Genomic DNA, 19,731 nt, shown 5'->3' with positions numbered 1-19,731 from the left:
TTCAATTGTGAGTAACATTATATTTATTCATTTTCATGTACATTTGCACAACACAAAAATCGGTTGTTTTTCCCTTTTTACCCTTATAATCGTGGTCTCGGGTCTATCTTATGTGCACCTCAGCTAATTCGCAGAATACCAATTTTATTTTACAAGTATAGGTATCTAATAACTCTATTCTCTAAGGCTTGAACATATTAACCTTTGTAAAACATTTCATAATTCTTTTCTTGTGTGAAAACTTTGCAACACAAAATGGTTCTAAATTTTTTATTTTATTTTATTATGGATCATAATAAGTTTAATTAAAAGTCACGAGTGGTCCTTTTAATTTGGTATCACATGATCGCAAAAAATATAAAAACGTCCACATCTTCATCATAACTTTTTTATTTTAGCACTTTTGATCCCTCAGAATTCTAGCAACAAGTGCATTTTATATTCACTTTTTGAATACTTCTACAAAAAGTATTTTCATATTAAAGTCACTAGACAATGAAAATGCTCCTTTTGTTTCATATTATTTGATCATCATACTAAAAATAATTATTTTAATTCTAATCAAAATTTTCTTAAGAGATGCGTTATATCAATAGAAGTCACTTTTCGAATTTTTTTTATTAAGGAGAATGACAACAAAGTTTCTTGACCTAATTATAACCTATAGAGTTTGACTTTTTTGAAAATTGAACGTCAGAAAGAGCCTCCTATGACCTATATTTGGTATAGAAGTTGAAAAGAGTTAATGAGGTTACAAATAATTTTGAATTATTCAAACTGAGAGCCTTGCATATTATTCGAACTACGTAGCTTAAAAATATCCTCCACGTTAACGAAGTAGTTTTAAAATGTCATTCCTACTAACAATTGCTCCAGGTTTAACGAAAAAGAATGAATTTTGCTCGAAAACTATTTGAAATAATGATAGATTTCCCTAGAATTTATAGTCAATATCAATGAAATTTAGTCTCTAGTCATTTTAACAGATTATAAACCATCCATAATAATTGATTTCTAATGAATATTAAACAATATAAAATTCTTGTTCGTGATTGCAAATTTTCGTAAATTAATTCAATTTTTGAAGAAAAAATGTTTTTTATATCGTCATTTGATGATTTTCCTTTTTTATATGATTATCAATTTGTGTTAAATAGTTGAAAAATGCTCTTCTTGATTATTAATTTTTGTCAATTGAGTTGTATAATTTTTTTCATATTTAGCAAATTTGAGTTTTCTTATTATTTTTAATTCTTGTAAGGGTCCATTCTTTTATTTTTATTTTTATTTTTATTATCTTTTTCAAGGTGGGGGTGGAGGTTCTATATGGTACCTATAAAAATAAAACTTACTAAAAAGTGAAATTCAAAATAAGTTGAATTAGTTTGATATATACGTTCAATTATAGATATTTATCATTTCTTTATAGAATTAGTTTATGTATTAAAACTTATTAAAATTGTGACCCGTGACTATAAAAATATAATACATTCATTGTTAAGGTTCTTAAAAGGTTGAATCCATATACAATTTAAATTTTGAATCTGCTTCCACCGATGGACCATGCTAATAACGCTAATCTTAACCTCTTAAATATGGCATTATCTGTAATTAATATTCATAATAATCACAAATTAGTTTGTTACAAAACCAAGAACTGGCTTCGAAACCAACAAATTCCGTTTTTTAATAGTGACAAAAAAAAATTAAAGTCCCTTTCCCATGGTAATTATTCTTTTCTGTTCATATTATCTGTCTTTTATAACTTTCGCACACTTTTTAATAAAACTGAATATAGAATTTAAACTAAACTAATATATTCGTCTTACAACTAATCACAATTTTCTTATCAAATATTATTGAATTTTTATATTTTTATTTATGCTTTGTATTTAAATGAATATGTTGAACTGTTGCTTAAACCCCCTTCTCATCAAAAGACATTTAATAATCTTAATCACACGGTTTTTTTGTTTTTTTTTTTTGTATTTTATTTTCTTAGAGATCTCATTTAATTGGTGCTCCAACTAATTAAATGAAACAAAAAATGGATGAATTTGAAACAGAAAGAGATATAAATGACTTCTTAATTTTGTTTTAAAAAAACCAATATTTATAAGTAGATTAATACACATTAATGTTGAGGTTGACAAAATCAAGAAAAGCCTATTTTAATGTTGAGTTGTCTTTATGGAGATAAAATCCTACTAATTCTAGACGTAAAATATGGTTGAAAAAATGTATATTTTTTAATTACACATTTCTTAAAAAAATACTTTTAATTATAATAGATATTTGTCTTCACGAAATACTCTATTTATGAGTCATAATTGAAATATTTGTAGTCTTTAAGACCTATGGGTAAAGTAGGAAAAAATAATTAATTTTACTTTACATTTTTAAATAACAAGTAATTTGAAATTAATACTTCTATTAAGAATGATAAATATTTTAAAACGAGAGAGTAATAGTTTAATTTTCTTTCATAGTTTGACAATACTAAATATTCTTATGTTGGTCCCTATGCTAGTTGTCCTAACTCATAATATTAGGTGAATTTAGTCAAATGTTTAAGCCACAAAACCAACTACCCCAAACTTCTAGTATTTGACAAAATAATTGAATGGCCAAATTAAATATAAGTAGAATTAACAACCAAAAGTGAACCAGTGATGTTCAGGGCGGGTCAATTAGGATTGTTGAATTTCTAAGTTAATTACAAGCTTCTAATAATAAAATGGATATGATATCTTAGATTAATCTCATATCGAAATGAGAGAAGAAAGTAAAAAGTTTTAGAAGTTATAAGTAAATTTACATGGTACACATTTTCAAAGAAAAATTTATGTGAGCCTTAATTCAAAACGAACTATAAGTATCATGAACTTAAATCATGACAAAATACTCATTCTTATAATTAACACAAAAAATAGACTTTGATCACAGATTTAAAGGGAATGGTTACACTTCTTCATATTTACTTTATATATATATATATATATATATATATATATATATATACACTTAATATTCATAAATTGCTCAATTAATATCATTAATCTCCTTTTAGGAAAGTTAATTTAAGCTAAAACAAGGAGAGTTCATCAGATAAATATTAATCTGACGAGATAAAAGTTTCTTTAAGGACTTAACTTAGATACTCATAACATTTAACTATAATAATTAGTTTTTTTTAATAAAAAAATATATAATTTTTTTTATAGTACATGTTCTTTATAGTAATCAAAAGGTAGATATCTACACGAACGAAACTTCTATAGAAAAGATTTTGTTTTGGATCTCATAAAAATTTGTAGCCGCTATTTTAACTTCAGATACGCATTGAATAAATTCGTTCATGTGTAATAACTACAAAACTACATAGGAACTAGATGTAAATCACAATAAGTAAGTCTGATGCGATGAACTCGGTTGAAAAAACATTACCAGAAGAAATCGTTCCCTAACATGCCTTATGAGATCCCTATCTGCCTTTACATTCCGTTATCACTAATTAGAATGTGATGAGATAAATAAAATTCGTTTATCATTGATAAAAAGTCTCGAATTTGAGTAAATTCTCAATTAAAAACGCCCTTCTCTAAAATACTTAGCTAGGTTTTACACGGTGTGAAGCTAAATTAATGATAACGGGGTAGGAAAGTTGGGGGATAGTCTTCCAAGAGAAGAAAATTTTAATGGAATTAATCAATTAGAGCATAAGTAAATTTAAGACATAATGCATAAATGGTCATTTGGATTGATAAGATTTGGTCAAACCTACTTTTAAGTCAATTTTTGACTTCTTCTGTGCTTGACAAACATAAAAATAACTTAAAATAAATAAAAAATGATTTAAAGTAAAAGTTAGTAAGTGTATGGCAAGGTTAAAAATAACTTAAAATAAGTAAAAATTACTTAAAATAAGTCAAAACCCAAAAGTAGTCCCCCTACTTTTTATTTTTTGACTTAAAAGGTGTTTAAGTTTGATTTTTTATTTTTGATTTAAAATCTACTTTTTAAAATAAAACCAAACAGACTCTTAATTTGATTTCAGCTAACATTTACATCTTTCAATTTTGGGTGTGCACAAATAAATATTAATTAAACTTATATCTAAAATTAAACAAGTAAACATATATCCTATGTGACATAATACACGTGAGATACCACGCAGAACACAAATTATCACATGAAATACATGCCATAACTATCTCTATATAAACCCAAGAAATGAGCTCTAATTTTACTCTCAAAACAAATCTTGTAAGTTGTAACGCTTTTACTACTCTTTTGGATTTCACACTAAATATTTCACACACACTTCTTCCTAATACCCACCCACCCCCACCCCCTAGTAAAAAAACAAGCCAAAAAAAAATATATTTTTTAATTTTTTTAATTTTTTTTTTCTTCTTCTTGTCTTACTTTCTTCACATTATATATACGGCACAAGAGGTATATGCATTGTCTTATATATATATATATATATAAAATCTTTTTCTTCTTAGAATTTTATTTTTCGTTGTATACGAGAAAATGATTCTTTTATATATATTTATCTGTTTTTCTTTTTGTGAAAATTTTGTTTAGAATTGGTGAGAAAAATGAAGAAAGAATGGAGCTTTATTCTTGGATTATTGGGAATTTTGCTTCAACTATTTTTGCTGGCTGAATCTACATTAACAAAACAGTTAGTGTTCTTTACTTTTATTTTAATTAGAATTCTGTTATTGACCTGCATTTAATTTAAGAATTGACTAAGATTTAATTGTATGTTTAATGTTTGTTCATGTCTTAGTTGAACTGATATTTTTGTATTTTATATAATTATGGTGTTTGAGTTAGCTGGCACACATCAACTATTTCATTGATATTTTTTGCTAGTATAAAAATTTTATGATCTCGTTATCAAGACTTTAGACAGATAGAAAAATTAAACGGTAAAATGATCGTTTTTTTGGTTTTGGTGAAAATTTAATTGTGTTTCTTATATTTTTATCCTGCTTCGTTTACCACTAAGCCATTAATCTTAATAGGCAACTCACAGGTTAGAATGATACCAATATTTCTTTGGGAGAATTTACATACCTTTATATATACTCTTTTGCATTTTCTTCTCCTTATTTGTGGTTCAATCCATACTGATTTTTTTGTAAAAAAAACTCTAGAAAAAAATTATCTTGAGCCAATTTCGATAGAAAATTGCCATTCTGTCGTATGAAGATAGAAGTAAAGACTGTGTAGTCTCAATGTTATTCAGACTTTACTCGTAAAATTATAAAAATATGTTATTGAAAATAATTTAAAATATTGAGTGAATGACACATGTCAAGTTTGTATGTGATAGAAAAAACAAAAAGTGCTCTAAGAATTTGCCATTATATTTCACACACATATTTTTTCGTTCTCATATAAACTAACTTTGTCAACTTTCCATTAATGAAAAAGATTCATCCAAATTCCTATCTTTTTGTTTTACTTTTCACACCACACAATATGATCTCGTGAACATATCTTTTTAAAAAAAACATTTAAAAAGGAAGAAAAAAATATTTTTAGAAAATAATTTCGTTCGCTGAAAAATTACAGGATGTATATAAGTTAAAAAAAATATGAATAATTTATGTTGAATTTCGTTGGTTTTGTTTATATATATATATATATATTTTTTTTTGTATTTTAATGTGTTATAATAAAAAGTTTGACTTGTTGGTTTATTCAATCAACACTGCCAGGTGGTTTTTGGTTAAAATACAAAAAGAAAGTGGTAGAAGTTAAATGTGAACCCGTGAATAAGGAATCTAACTTTTTTTTGGTACTTGTGACTCTATGTTACCCACTTTTGACCTATTTTGTTGGACAGAAAATATTTTCTTGAAAAAATAAGTAATTTTTTTATTTTATTATGTTTTGTATATATATAATTTTATCATTACTAATTGAGGTGGGGTGAGTGTGTGGTGTAGTGGGGATGTGTTCTCTATTAGTAGTAATATTGTCATTTTCAAAGTTTGAATACGAGATTTCAGAGTCTTATTCCTGTTATGTTTATTTTTATTTGATTTTTTACTCGATGTTTGATATTCAAATTATAGCTTGATTAAATTTAAATTCATCTCGAAAAGTTTCACATTTCTATTACTTGATTCTTAATTTTTGTGTTTTTTTTTTCTTTTGGTATTTGTTTTGCAGGAATGTATTAAAGAAAAACAGTCAACTAGACCAGCAATCTTTTCCACCAGTGCAAATTCTTAGACTGGATGATGATTATGTAAAATCTTCTTTTTCCTCTTTTAAAACCTTTTTACGTTGCACAGGTTTTTCAAAAATATTATTGTATTGATGTAGATCCTTCAAAAATGTACTATTTTACTTTTGAGTGATTTGACACACATTTGATGAAATTTTTCTGAAGTCCGAGCAATATAAGTTGAAATATAGAAGATTTGATAGGATATTCTTATTTATTTCTTATTCAATTTTTTTTTTCTTTTGAAGGTTGTGGTGGATAATGGAATATTTAATGTTACTTTTTCTATTCCTGGTGGAATGGTCACTGGAATACAATATAATGGAATTGATAATTTATTGGAAAATGGAAATAAAGATGATAACAGAGGGTAATTTTTTTTTAACCTTTTATTTATTTCATTTTAAATATTTTTGCTTAGTTATAATATTCACTTAATTTTGTATACTTGAAAATAAAATTAGGTATTGGGATATTGTGTGGAACAAACCAGATGAAAAAGGGATTTTTGACAAGTAAGTTTTCTTGTTCTCTATATGTATATAACTTGTTCTCTATATGTATATATTTTTTAATATTCTGCAAATTTTGATTCTTAAACGTAATTGGAAAAAGAGTAAAATAGAATTAGTCGAGTTGCATGTAAGTTGATCTAAATATAACTAGGATAAGTTCATATCTTTTTATTTTGATGCATTTTGTCAATTCATTTCACATTAGAACTTCGTTAATTAGTGGGAGGAAAAAATACGAGACGATTTGTTAACGATAAAATGTATACAGACTTCATGCAGCAGATTTTAAGGTTATTATGGAAGATGAAAATCAAGTGGAGCTTTCATTCACAAGGACTTGGGATTCTTTAGATTCCAAACAACTTTCCATGAATATTGACAAAAGGTGCTAATTTTTGTCCTAATCTTTTTTTTTTTTTAATTATATAGTTTTAAGCTTTTATAATTTATTTAAGATATGTAATATTTGATTTTCACCTTTTTTTTTTTTGTAGGTTTATAATATTAAGAGTAATTTCTGGATTTTATTGTTATGGAATTTTGGAACGTTTAGAAGGATGGCCAGATATTGATGTTTACCAAGGAAGAATTGTCTTCAAGCTCAAGGAAAAATTGTATGTATATATTTCCTTATCATATTGTTAAAATTCTATTGATCATGTTCGAGTTGTGAAAGTAGTTATCAATTGCGAAGTTAGGAATTTTAATAAGAATGTTCAAAACTTTAGTATATATCTCTTATAAAAAGTTGTTTTTGACTTATATATACATTATTATTTCCCATACAAACAGTATAAATTTTTCGATGATAAGTGTTCATGAAATGACCACCCTTTGGTCAATGTAGCCACGCCTCTAATGATATCCCACTCCTAGCATGGTGAGACCCTTCGCCAAACCCTGCTAACACGCGATGTTTTGCGAACTGATCAACCCATCCCCCCCAACCCAACACCCACCCACACCCTATTTGGTTTTCTTTATTATTATTATTATTATTTATTTATTTTTAAAAAGGATGTGGGGTTATGATTTATAGTTTTTGTTTTTGAAAATAATTGAAGTTGATAATTTCCATTGTTGGTCCACGTTCCAATATATGGCAATTTCAGATGAAAGACAAAGGATTATGCCAACGGCCCATGATCGTGAAGTGGGCCAAAAACTTGATTATAGTGAAGCTGTTCTTCTTACAAACCCAAACAATTATTTCATCAAAGGAGAGGTAAATTTCAATACAATACATTGGGAAGTTACGAATATAAATACCGTTCGGCCTACTAGTTTATCAGTATGACTGAAATATTCTTAACATATACACTATAGTATATGAATATTATCTGTATATTTTGTATACTAGATGACCGAAGCATGCAAGACCGTGATTATCCCTATTATATTTTAGTTCTTGTGCCCTTAAAATTTTATTTATTTGTTTAGGTTGATGACAAATATCAATATTCTTGTGAAAACAAGGATAACCGGGTCCATGGATGGATCAGCCTGACTCCACGAACCGGGTTTTGGATGATTACACCAACCGATGAGTTCAGAACGGGTGGGCCCGTCAAACAAGACCTTACTTCTCATACCGGCCCAGTAAATCTAAATGTAAGTACCTATGTTCACATCAAATCAATAGATGTATGACACGTGTATGCTTTTAAAAATTTCAATGAGAATGACTCATATTGTGCCCAAATTTTTGGGACTTGGTGATATCATGGGCTCTCGTGTTCCACTAGCTCGTGGCTGGCCTAAATATGAGTCCATGATGATGTACATTAACTCTCTTAATGCCATATCTTCTTATTTGGTCAATATATATGACTTGACCGATCAATAGATCAACCTTTGCCAATCAGAGTCATTCTTTGATAAATGGTCACACACATGGTCATTCCATTGACCGGATTATTTATCAAGTACTCACATACTTATTAAATTATACAACAAATGTTCTTTAGTACACATTATGAACTCACTTGCACCTGATGAGCCAGACACTCTCACACTTTGGACCGATGCAAAAGAACAAATGTTCGTTGAGACTGAAAATTGGCCGTATAATTTCCCTCTTTTGGAGGATTATGCTCGAGCTGATCAATGTGGTATTGTAAGTGGCAGATGGCTCGTTCGAGATAGGTACATTTACATAAATTTGCCCCTTTTATGTTTAAAAAATGAGTGATTTGTTAACAAAATTTTTGGCCTTTTTTTGTAGATATGTTAGCCAAAGTCTTATGATTGCAAATTCAGCTTTTATTGGACTGGCTGCTCCTGGAAATGTTGGATCTTGGCAATTAGAAAATAAGGTTATTTTTTGCAAATTGCTATCTCTTTTTAGGCTATTTTTGCAAAATTTTATCTATTTTAGGTCATTTTTGTGAATTGGTACTTGTTAGTTGAATTGCAAAATTAACCATTTTGTATCTTTGTTCTTTAGGCTTATCAATTTTGGACTCAAACTGATAGTGAGGGATATTTCTTGATCAAGAATGTTATTCCTGGGAACTATAGTTTATTTGCTTGGGTGCCTGGATTTGTTGGAGATTACATGTACGATCCGTACATTATTGTCACGCCAGGTCAGGAAATACGTCATTCATTCTATGTTTGAACTGACATAGAGTTTAAGAAAAAAAATGATTTTTTTAAAAAAAACTTGTGGGGTTAAATATGTAGTAAGCTTCTCAAAGTATATGTTTGACTAGAGCTGGGACTAGTTTAACATCTTTGGCCTTTGCCTTAGCGACATTGGTAAATCAAAATGGAGAGAGTAATGTTATATCTACTCTTCCATTTACATCAAATAGTTAGGTGATATCTTAAGTCCATTATTTTTACCTTGATTGCATACCGGATCCTCCAAAAGTAGTGCATTTTTTGAGGATCTGACACTGTGAGACATAATTTTTGGAGAGTCCCTAGCAACATAGGTGAAAAGTAGAATCCATGATGATTTAAATTCAATGCTTTCAACAATTATGGGTTCAAATCTAATTAGTACCTAAAACAAGTCTTGTCTGGTGTACGAAGCAACTCGTATTCATGTAAGGTTATGGAGGGGCCATACCTAAAGGGTGTCATGATGTAAATTGCTTGTTGATTCCATGTCACAAACTTTACTGTTGCTTCAAGACTCCCCTTTCTGAGATCTTTGTGTCTATTGAAATTTTTATTGATTGGTTGTAAGTAATATTAAATTCTTTATCTACATATCTAGTATGTTTATGTATAAAACAGGATCAAGAAAAAGGGTAGAAACTCTTATATATGATGCTCCAAGAAATGGTCCAACATTGTGGGAAATTGGAATTCCTGATAGAACAGCTGCTGAATTCTTCATCCCTGATGCACAACCAAAACTCTTGAACCAATTATATGTTGTACATAATCAAGAAAGGTTAGAAAAATCCCATTTAAATATCTAACTTTTGTGTCAATTTCTTGTTGGTTTCTTGAGCTGAGGGTCGAAAACAACCTCTCTATCTCACACAAGGTACATGTAAGGTCTACGTAGACCATACTATACTGAATATGTTATTGTTGTTGAGAAATATAATTTGAGGGTCGGAAACAACCTCTCTACCTAACAGAAGGTATGTGTAAGGTCTACGTAGACTCTACTATACTAGATATGCGATTGTTGTTGAAAAATGTAATTTGAGTGTCGGAAACATCCTCTCTACCTCATTAAGGTACGTGTTAGGTCTACGTAGACCCTACTATACTGAATATGTTATTGTTGTCGAGAAATGTAATTTGTTGGTTTTTTCAGGTATAGGCAATATGGATTATGGGATAGGTATACAGAGATATACCCTGATGATGATTTGGTGTTTACTATTGGATTAAGTAACTATCAAACAGATTGGTTCTTTGCTCATCTCAATAGATATTTTTACAAGTATGTTCACAACTCCTTTACACCCTTTAGCATTTTTTTTTATATAATCTTATGTAGTTATATTGCCGGACTCTATAAAAATGTTGTCACACCTGTATATTAGATCCTCCAAAAATGTACGATCCGACATGTAGCCGGTGATACTTTTTGGAGAATCCGAGCAACATAATTTTTTATCATAGATATATTTTACATCTTTACATGCTTTAGCATCTATTATCCTATGTTGCTCAGATCCTCCGAAAATGATGTCGCACCTATAAATCAGATCCTCGAAAAATGAATATATTTGTATGATCCACTATTTATATCTTACAACATTTTTGAAGAGTCTGAATCGATATAGCTTTTATCACTAAAATTTTCCCTTTGCGTAATAAGTGAAAATTCTTAATGTGCTTAGAATAATACAATTAGTCAATATTCATCAAAAATGATTTAAAAAAAAATAATTCTCATAACCAAATACCAGAAAATAATTTTTGTCGTATCAAACGCTGACTTTATAGAATCTTGATTATGACTTTGGTGATATATATAGTGATGATGGGAACAAGACTTATGCACCAACAACATGGCAAGTTCTATTTGATCTTGAAGATGTTGATCAGTCATCAAACTATACTCTTCAACTAGCATTGGCCTCAGCACATGAAGCTGAATTGCAAGTATGTACAACTAATCTTTCTCAATCATTTTATTTATGACCGACAAATAGCTGCTTTTTGGTCCTGTAATTGAAAAATAGTCATTGTCATGAAGTTTCATCTGTGGAATTTGTAACATCATGACATAGACTATATTTCAAAGACAAGGCCTAAAAATGGACGGTAAACGCTATTTCTACATAGCTTTAGCGACTTATAATTGCATGTTTGTTCCAACGTTTTAGGTTCGATTCAATGATCCAGAAATCGATGCTCCTCACTATTCGACAGGGTTGATAGGGAAGGATAACGCGATAGCAAGACATGGTATACATGGAATATACAGACTATATACTATAAATGTTCCTGGCTCTCTCCTTGGTTTTGGAACAAATATTATGTTTATCAAGCAAAGTAGAGGTGATAGGCCTTTTAGAGGACTTATGTATGATTGTATTCGTCTTGAAGGTCCTTCAGATGAAAGCGATTGATCAAAAGGAATTAATGTTTGACATACTTTTAGATGATATAGAATGACGAAATTTTTGGGTTTTACATGTTGATAGTATTAAAAGGATCAAGAATAACAAAACGAAAGTTGATATTTATTTCTTTATCTACTAATCTTAAACCGTTAAAATCTAAATGATTATTAAAGTTTTCGTGTCTGTTTAAGTTATCATGTTCGACTAATTTAAATTAGCATCGAGTTGGACGACCAAAGGTTTAAAAGCATGTAATGCTTAAAAATTCTTAATCCACATTGTTTGAATTCAAAATCTCTCATTAAATCAACTTTTTGTTGTTTGGAACTAAGTTTGTCTATATGGTATTTTGGGAACTACAAAGTATTATGTTGGGTACGTAAAAAAAAAAAAACTAAGGAAAAATAAATTAAGAACAAAATATTCCCTTGTTTGGTGTAATTTTCTTATGCTTATATTCAAAGAAGTATAATACAGACTGAGTTTTCCTTCTTTCTACGAATCCTTGCCTTATATTCTCTCCGTCCCAAATTAATTATCATGTTTTACTTTCAAGAGTTAAATTATGTAAACTTTGACGGACATTTTAAAATGTACTTTTTTCATCAAATCGAAATTAAAAAAACCGTTGCATTTTTATGGTACTTCTGGTATATTTTTTTAATATCTAACTTTTAATTGTAAAATGTACAATTATTCTACTTATTAAATACAAATATTCTCTCACATAAATTGACATTTATGGTAAGTTTTTTTTCTTTTTCTTCATGAAGCCGCCTTGTGTTGGAAAAAATAGTAGTACTAATTTGTGTGTTTTTTTTTCTTCCTAAAAATAAATAAATAAATAAAGTTCAATTCCATTTTACTGTAAAAAATAATAATTAAACTTTCCATATTACCTTAAGTTAAATTTGGAGAAATTAAATAAGGAATATGTCCGTAGTATACTTAGCAATTTATTAATTACATATTAAGGGCAAGTAAGCTCCTATATATACCCATAGAAATTGTACCTGTTTTTTTTTTAATAATTATATTATAATTCTTCTCCTTAGAATTTAGAAAACAAGTTCTTGTTTTGTCTTAAGGTTCACACACTTTTTTCTCTCAATATTATTGGATTTTTTTTAGCATTTAAACTACAATGTATAAATTTTGTATATCATACAAATTAAATAATCAGTAGTGAAGCTAGGATGTTCAAAACTTTAGTATACATCTTTTAAAAAGTTGTTTTCAATCTATATACATAGTATTATTTTCTGTAAGCACAATATAATTATCCTTGGATTATTCTAGTCACACCACTTCACACCCTTGATTAAGATAAATTTACAATACTAGGTAATTCTTTATAATGTCACCTGAAAAAATAAATCATACTGTATTTATATATATAGGTGGTTAAAGTGAATTATATTGATGTATAAATTCTCTATATTATACTTTATTTGGTTTTTTTGCCACCCGATAATTGGATCCCATTGGGGTTCTGATTAAATTTGAATCAATTGAGTAAAGTGTTATTTAACAAAGATGATTTCATATTCAATACAGAGCTCGAATCCATATTTTAGAACTTTTTTTTTTTTTGCATGCATGAATGATATACGATAATATATTTTGGATTTTCTCTAACATTGATGGTTTTTTCCCCCCTCTTAATTGCAGTGTTGAAAAATGGATTTTAAAATGCAAAACAAAATAGTTTTGTATTGCTTTGCTATTATTTTCCAATTTTTCTTGCTTGTCAATGGTTCAAGGGTGCACCATCATGACAATCGGTACGTACTATAAAAATAATCTATAAAACGACTAAAAATATTTATTTATTTGTTATATGATATATACACATATATTTTTTTTTATTTCCTCTTGCAATTACATTACAGGAATACTTCAGCCAAAGAGAATCCCAAATTGCAACAAGTTTCTCCTCCCGTCACATTGATGGTCACAAGTCAATACGTAAAAAATCTCTTTATTTGTTCTTTCTGTTCGAGTGTTTCAGTACTTTATATACTATTTTAATAGTTAAATGAGTTTTTTATTTTTTTATTTTTTTGACTTTATGAGTTAATTTTTTTTTTTTAACTTATTTTATTAGGTGGTAATTGATAATGGCATTGTTCAACTTTCTTTAACTAATCCTACTGGCTCTATGTTTGGAGTTAAATATAATGGTATTGATAATCTCCTAGAACCTTTACAAGAAACACAAAGAGGGTAAGCTAATTTTTTTAAAATAATTTTAGATTAATAGATATATTATGTGGTAATTAATTGAATTAATTTATTTGATTTATTAATTACAACTCATGCAGATATTGGGATACTATGTGGAATGGTAAATTTGACACGTAAGATTTTTAATTAATTTAATTTTCTTTTCTTTTATTAGTTACATTTTTAAAAAAAAATTATGTACATTTTTTCTTGATTATTTTTTTTTGCAGGCTTTTAGCATCAAAATTTAGTGTGATAGCACAAGATGATAACAAAGTTAAAGTTTCTTTCCAAAAAATACATGATCCTTTGAATGGTAACAATCCTCCTCTAAATGTTGACAAAAGGTGAGATTTTATAATATAGTATATTGAGATTATATGAAAAAAGAAGGATCGGGAGCCTTGGAACAATTGTAAAGTTATCAGATATCATACCCCTTGGAGTGTGACCCTTTCTTAAATCCTGTATTATAATGCTAAATGCTTTGCGCACTGAACTGCAGTGAAATATATGAAAAAAATTATAAAAATAAATATATAGGTATGTGATGCTACGTGGGAGTTCTGGATTTTATTCATATGGAATATTTCAACATTTAAAAGGATGGCAAGCTGTAAATTTGGATGAAGCTAGAATTGCTATTAAGCTCAGCAAATCACTGTAAGTTTATTCAAATTTTTGGAATCAAGTTTTCATGTTATGTTAAAGTATAATTTATATAACCGTATTCATTATACCAATTAAAAAATATTCAAATAAATAACGTCGCTATATAAAGAGGTTTGACTGTACTTAAAAATATTTGAGGATTGTCTCTTCATAACAATCTTCTGTAACAATTTCATTATAACGATCAACGTTTTTGAAACCGTTAGATTATCATAAACGTTTTCCACAAGCAATTTTTAATTTTTTTTCTCGAAAATTCGAATATAAATTAAAAGGACAATTACTATGTTGGATATTAATTTTGTGTATAATTTATTTTCTTGTAATTTTTATTATTAGGTTTCATTTTATGGCAATATCAGACGATAGACAAAGGATAATGCCAACAGAGGAGGATCGTGCAAGTGGTCAAACACTAGATTATAGAGAAGCTGTTAAAATTACAAATCCATCCAATCCTAGACTCAAAGATGAGGTAACAATATTTTATCGAGTTTAAGTTCAGTACACTGATAATATAAAATGTTTGGAGAAGTCATTTTTTGTGTCAAGTCTGATATGATAACGTTTTGTATGAATAGCGTTTTATACTGTTAATGTATACAAGTTAATAAAATATTCGAAATATAGTCTTTATTTTATGTCAAGTCTGATATGATAATGTTTTGTATGAATAGCGTTATATTTAAACTGTCAATATATAAAAGTTAAATGTTTTACTAATTTTAAGTATTTTTTTAATCTTTTAGGTTGATGACAAGTACCAATATACAGATGAGATTAAAAATATTAAAGTTGATGGGTGGATAAGTGATACTCCACTATGGGGTTTTGGGTAATTTCACCAAGTTATGAATATTGTAATGGTGGACCAATGAAGCAAGATCTTACCTCTCATGTTGGTCCAACATCTATGGCTGTAAGTATATATATATATAACTTTTAGCTACAATTATCTTATAAATACAAGAAAAAAACGCGTTTAACTTGTATACATCGATAATATATCAAATTTTTATATAGTATAGTTAATATACAAAAGTCAAACTCTATGAAATTAGAAGTGACATGTATATTTTACTAGTACCACTAAAAAGGAGTGAACATTCTTGTCCGAAAGATGAAACTTATATACAATGACACTGTGTCAATTTTTTACTTTGTCAACGTTCTTGTTGGAAAAATGAAATTTTGCTTTATGTTCATCTTGTTGTTAGTTGTCGTTATTTGTTTTCAATCCTATTTTGATTTACTTCATCAAAAACAATCTCTCTAATGTCACTCACAAAGGTAGAGATAAGATTTTCATACATCGATCTTATCCTTTCCAGACCGTATCTGTGGAATCACATTGGGTATGCTATAGTTATTGTAATAATGTATAGAAGTTAAACTCTATGAAAAGCGATATATATACATACTACTACTAAAAAGGAGCGAGTTTTCAAGTTTCGACCAATCGCCCTATCAGAAATATGAGATTTTCGATGAAAAGAATATTGAAAACGTTTTATAAATGAAATTATAAATTATTATAAATGTTTGAGTAATTTACATATATTTTTTTTACAGATATTTTTCAGTGGGCATTATGCTGGGCCACAATTAGGAGTTTCATTAACAAATGGAGAAGCATGGACTAAAGTTTTTGGGACTGTATTTTTCTATGTTAATTCAGATTCTTCCAATGATCATACCATACTTTGGGAAGATGCTAAAAGACAGGTAATTATTAATTAATTAATTTTTAATTTTACTTAATTATTTTTTTAAAAAAATATTAAATTCTATGAATGAAAACTAATATTTTGTTAATTTTTGCAGATGAATGAAGAAACAAATAAATGGCCTTATGATTTTCCTGCATCAATAGATTATCTTCATGCAAATCAACGTGGCTCAGTTAGTGGTCAATTAATGGTTCATGACTGGTAATTATTTTTTAAAAAATTCTTAGTTATTTTATAATTAGTGAGTGATTTAACTAAAAATCAAATTTAACGTGTATACATGAACAATATAAAAAACAAAAAAGAGTAAGAAGTAGCTTAACTTATTGGATTTGACTTATGTTTGTCATTCGTTAGTCTGACGTCTAGCTCATATATAGAATCCCCCATCGTTATCTTTTGTCTCAAATTTACCTATGAATAATTAAAAGTTCCAAATATGCCCTTTTGTACTAACCGTGGAAGTCACCGGAAGGGTGTATTTGGACTTGCATGCTTCAAATTATTGCATTTATACATATGATTCTTTATATTATCAGTGTATATGAGTTAATTAGATTATTTATAACTTAATAAATGTATTTTAGGTACATAAACGCAGATGCTTTGCCTGCATTAAATGCATATATTGGACTTGCTGAACCTGGACTTGTTGGATCTTGGCAAAGTGAAACCAAGGTAATATAATGTATTTTTTTGTCTATATTTTTTTTTAATTATATAGTTACTTGAATATATGGTTACATTTTTAATTAATTATGTTGTTTTATTTGTTTATTATTGACATGCAAGGTTATCAATTTTGGACTCAAACGGATGATTCTGGTAATTTCAAGATAAATAATGTTAGACCTGGAATTTATGGAGTATATTCTTGGGTCCCTGGAGTTATGGGAGATTACAAATTCTCTTCTTATATAACCGTTACACAAGGTATTCTATCTGTTTCATTTTATATGATATTATTTCATTAAATGAATATAATTTATTTATTTATTTTTAAAAAGTACTTTTGACACGTATAAATAGTATCTTTAGAATTTTTGAACTTAAATATGCAATGATTTTTTTTAATCGATTGAAAAGAAAAAAGTGTCATATAATATAGCGTTAATAAAACACTATAGTATAATAAAATTTCTAACCTATATAAATTTATTTTTTGCAGGAAAGGACACAAACTTAGGTCAAATTATATTTGAAGCTAATAATCGGAGTGTATATTAAGTTCAATTAGTCAAGTAAATGAGTTTCTTTAAGGCTGTCAATAGTTCAGAAACTAATAATTTACACCAAATTTAGAGATGTTTTCAGTACTTCTCTCCATATATTTTTATTAGAATTCTTGGCTCCGCCACTTACAAAATACCCATATTTTCCATTAAGATCTGCAAGAATATTCATTACTAGCATTTTGACTGTTGTTAGAGATACTACAAACATATTGATAGTTGTGGGGAAAAAAAAATCCTAATCTGAGCTACGTCCAATTTCCTTCTCTTATCTGCTTGGAACTATGTTACTCAGACTCTTCAAACACATACTTTTGAGTATGTATTAGATCCTCTAAAATATGATACGGTGCTTCAATATTTTTGAAGAATCCGAATAATATAGATTTGCACTATGTGGTAAACAATTTTGAACCTCAAGAAGATTATGTAAGTGGATGTTGTCTTTAACACCAAACAAAAAAAAATTAAAAATACTTGGATGGAAGGGGTAGAGGGCGGATTGATTTCTCATATGATCACTCATAAAGTATATTACTTTCTGTGATAATAGCTACTAGTTGAATGACCATCTGGACAGCTCGATTAAGTCAACTAAGAAATGTGTAGCCAAAATCCAAATGTATAGTGAAATTGAGTAACAAGTTATGCCTTGAAGGTCAATATAGTTTTTGAGTTTATGAGATAAAAAATTATTTCAATCTCGATTGATTTTACAGGCATGAAATTGTTGGAGTCGTAACTGAGGTTGGTAACAAGGTAGATAAGTTCAAAATCGGAGACAAAATAGGTGTTGGATATCTAGTAAGATCATGTAACGAATGTGAAAATTGTACCAACGATCTCGAGAATTACTGTCCTGGACAGGTATTGACAGCCAATGGTACTCACTCTGATGGAACCATAGCTCACGGTGGTTACTCCGATCTCATGGTTGTCAACGAGCATTTTATCGTTCGTTGGCCTGATAATTTGCCAATGGAAGCAGCTCCCCTGTTATGTGCTGGGGTCACAACTTATAGCCCTTTGAGATATTACGGACTAGATAAACCTGGAATGCACATTGGTGTTGTTGGTCTTGGTGGACTTGGACATATGGCTGTGAAATTCGCTAAGGCGCTTGGAACTCATTAGTACATCTCTTAGTAAAAAAGACGAAGCAATTGAACGCTTAGGAGCAGACTCATTTTTGGTTAGTCGTGATCCTGAACAAATGCAGGTCAGTCGATCAATCAACTTAGCTTCAATCACAAATTTACAATGATATTCATGTGACATAAGTATGAATTTTCGTTTGCACGTGTAAATACGAGCAGGCTGCAGGGGGTTCACTTGATGGAATCATTGACACTGTTTCCGCGGTTCATCCTATTTTTCCATTGCTTAATTTGTTGAAAACTAATGGGAAGCTAGTGATGGTTGGCCCCCCTGAAAAACCACTAGAGTTGCCTGTATTTCCATTGCTTCAGGTACATTTCGCGTCATATCTTATTCTTCATTTAATTTCTAACATGTCCGTTTGATTTAGTTAATAACAAGTATATAATGTGGAAAACAGGACGGAAGCTAGTGGGAGGGAGTGCGATAGGAGGGGTGAAGGAGATGCAAGAGATGGTATACTTCGCGGAGAAGCATAACATAACACCAGACGTTGAAGTTGAGCCAATGGAGTACGTGAATACAGCGGTGGAACGTCTCGTGAAATCGGACGTTAAGTATCGTTTTGTTCTTGACATTGGCAATACCTTGAGCAAGAGTTAATATAGGGACATGTTGTTCTTGTCGTGTGTTTGTATTTTAAGCAAGAAAAAATGGTGTGAGTTCATGAGGGAATTACTAAACATTGCTTTCTACTACTCTTATGTTCTATTCTATATGACACGATAATAAGTTTTCGTAAACAACTTTTTTTTTTGTTTTCCATCTAGTCTTTGATATTTGTTTTAGGGCCCAACCACCGTACAATTGAAAAACGATACGACCCAAGATCAATTCTGGTTCTTCTTTCTATCAAAATAAATCATATTCAAAGGCACACCACCCTTCTTACTTTACAACCAG

General features: G+C 29.0%; 2 protein-coding genes and 2 pseudogenes across 2 annotated transcripts in view; 3 read left to right on the top strand and 1 right to left on the bottom strand.

Moving 5' to 3' along the window:
- The window catches only part of LOC125843918 (TMV resistance protein N-like), a 156,696-nt gene that overhangs the window by 78,284 nt on the left and 58,681 nt on the right, over positions 1–19,731 (bottom strand). The gene's annotated exons all lie outside the window — the stretch shown is intronic.
- LOC125846079 (uncharacterized) lies at positions 4,573–11,816 on the top strand. Its single transcript, XM_049525533.1, has 14 exons — positions 4,573–4,693; positions 6,196–6,274; positions 6,502–6,623; positions 6,718–6,768; positions 7,037–7,153; positions 7,263–7,386; positions 8,209–8,326; positions 8,736–8,913; positions 8,993–9,083; positions 9,215–9,356; positions 10,015–10,174; positions 10,550–10,678; positions 11,220–11,346; positions 11,571–11,816. Exons 1-14 carry the CDS (start codon positions 4,608–4,610, stop codon positions 11,814–11,816), a joined length of 1,770 nt encoding a protein of 589 aa, XP_049381490.1. The 5' UTR covers positions 4,573–4,607.
- On the top strand, positions 13,491–17,665 carry LOC125846078 (uncharacterized; annotated as a pseudogene).
- On the top strand, positions 18,065–19,446 carry LOC125846077 (8-hydroxygeraniol dehydrogenase-like; annotated as a pseudogene).

The sequence above is a fragment of the Solanum stenotomum genome, chromosome 11, assembly GCF_019186545.1.
Source record: "Solanum stenotomum isolate F172 chromosome 11, ASM1918654v1, whole genome shotgun sequence".
In the NCBI taxonomy this organism is placed as follows: domain Eukaryota; kingdom Viridiplantae; phylum Streptophyta; class Magnoliopsida; order Solanales; family Solanaceae; genus Solanum; species Solanum stenotomum.
Note: the sequence above shows the minus strand (reverse complement) of the source record. Positions and strands in the feature narration are given on the sequence as shown.

What these genes read in the sequence shown, in the direction of transcription:
- LOC125846079 (XM_049525533.1), top strand. Translation starts at nt 4,608, where the DNA reads ATGAAGAAAGAATGGAGCTTTATTCTTGGATTATTGGGAATTTTGCTT. An exon ending in AATAAAGATGATAACAGAGG is followed by an intron (nt 6,624 to 6,717) that starts GTAATTTTTTTT and finishes AAATAAAATTAG; the next exon opens with GTATTGGGATATTGTGTGGA. An exon ending in GTACATTATTGTCACGCCAG is followed by an intron (nt 9,357 to 10,014) that starts GTCAGGAAATAC and finishes TGTATAAAACAG; the next exon opens with GATCAAGAAAAAGGGTAGAA.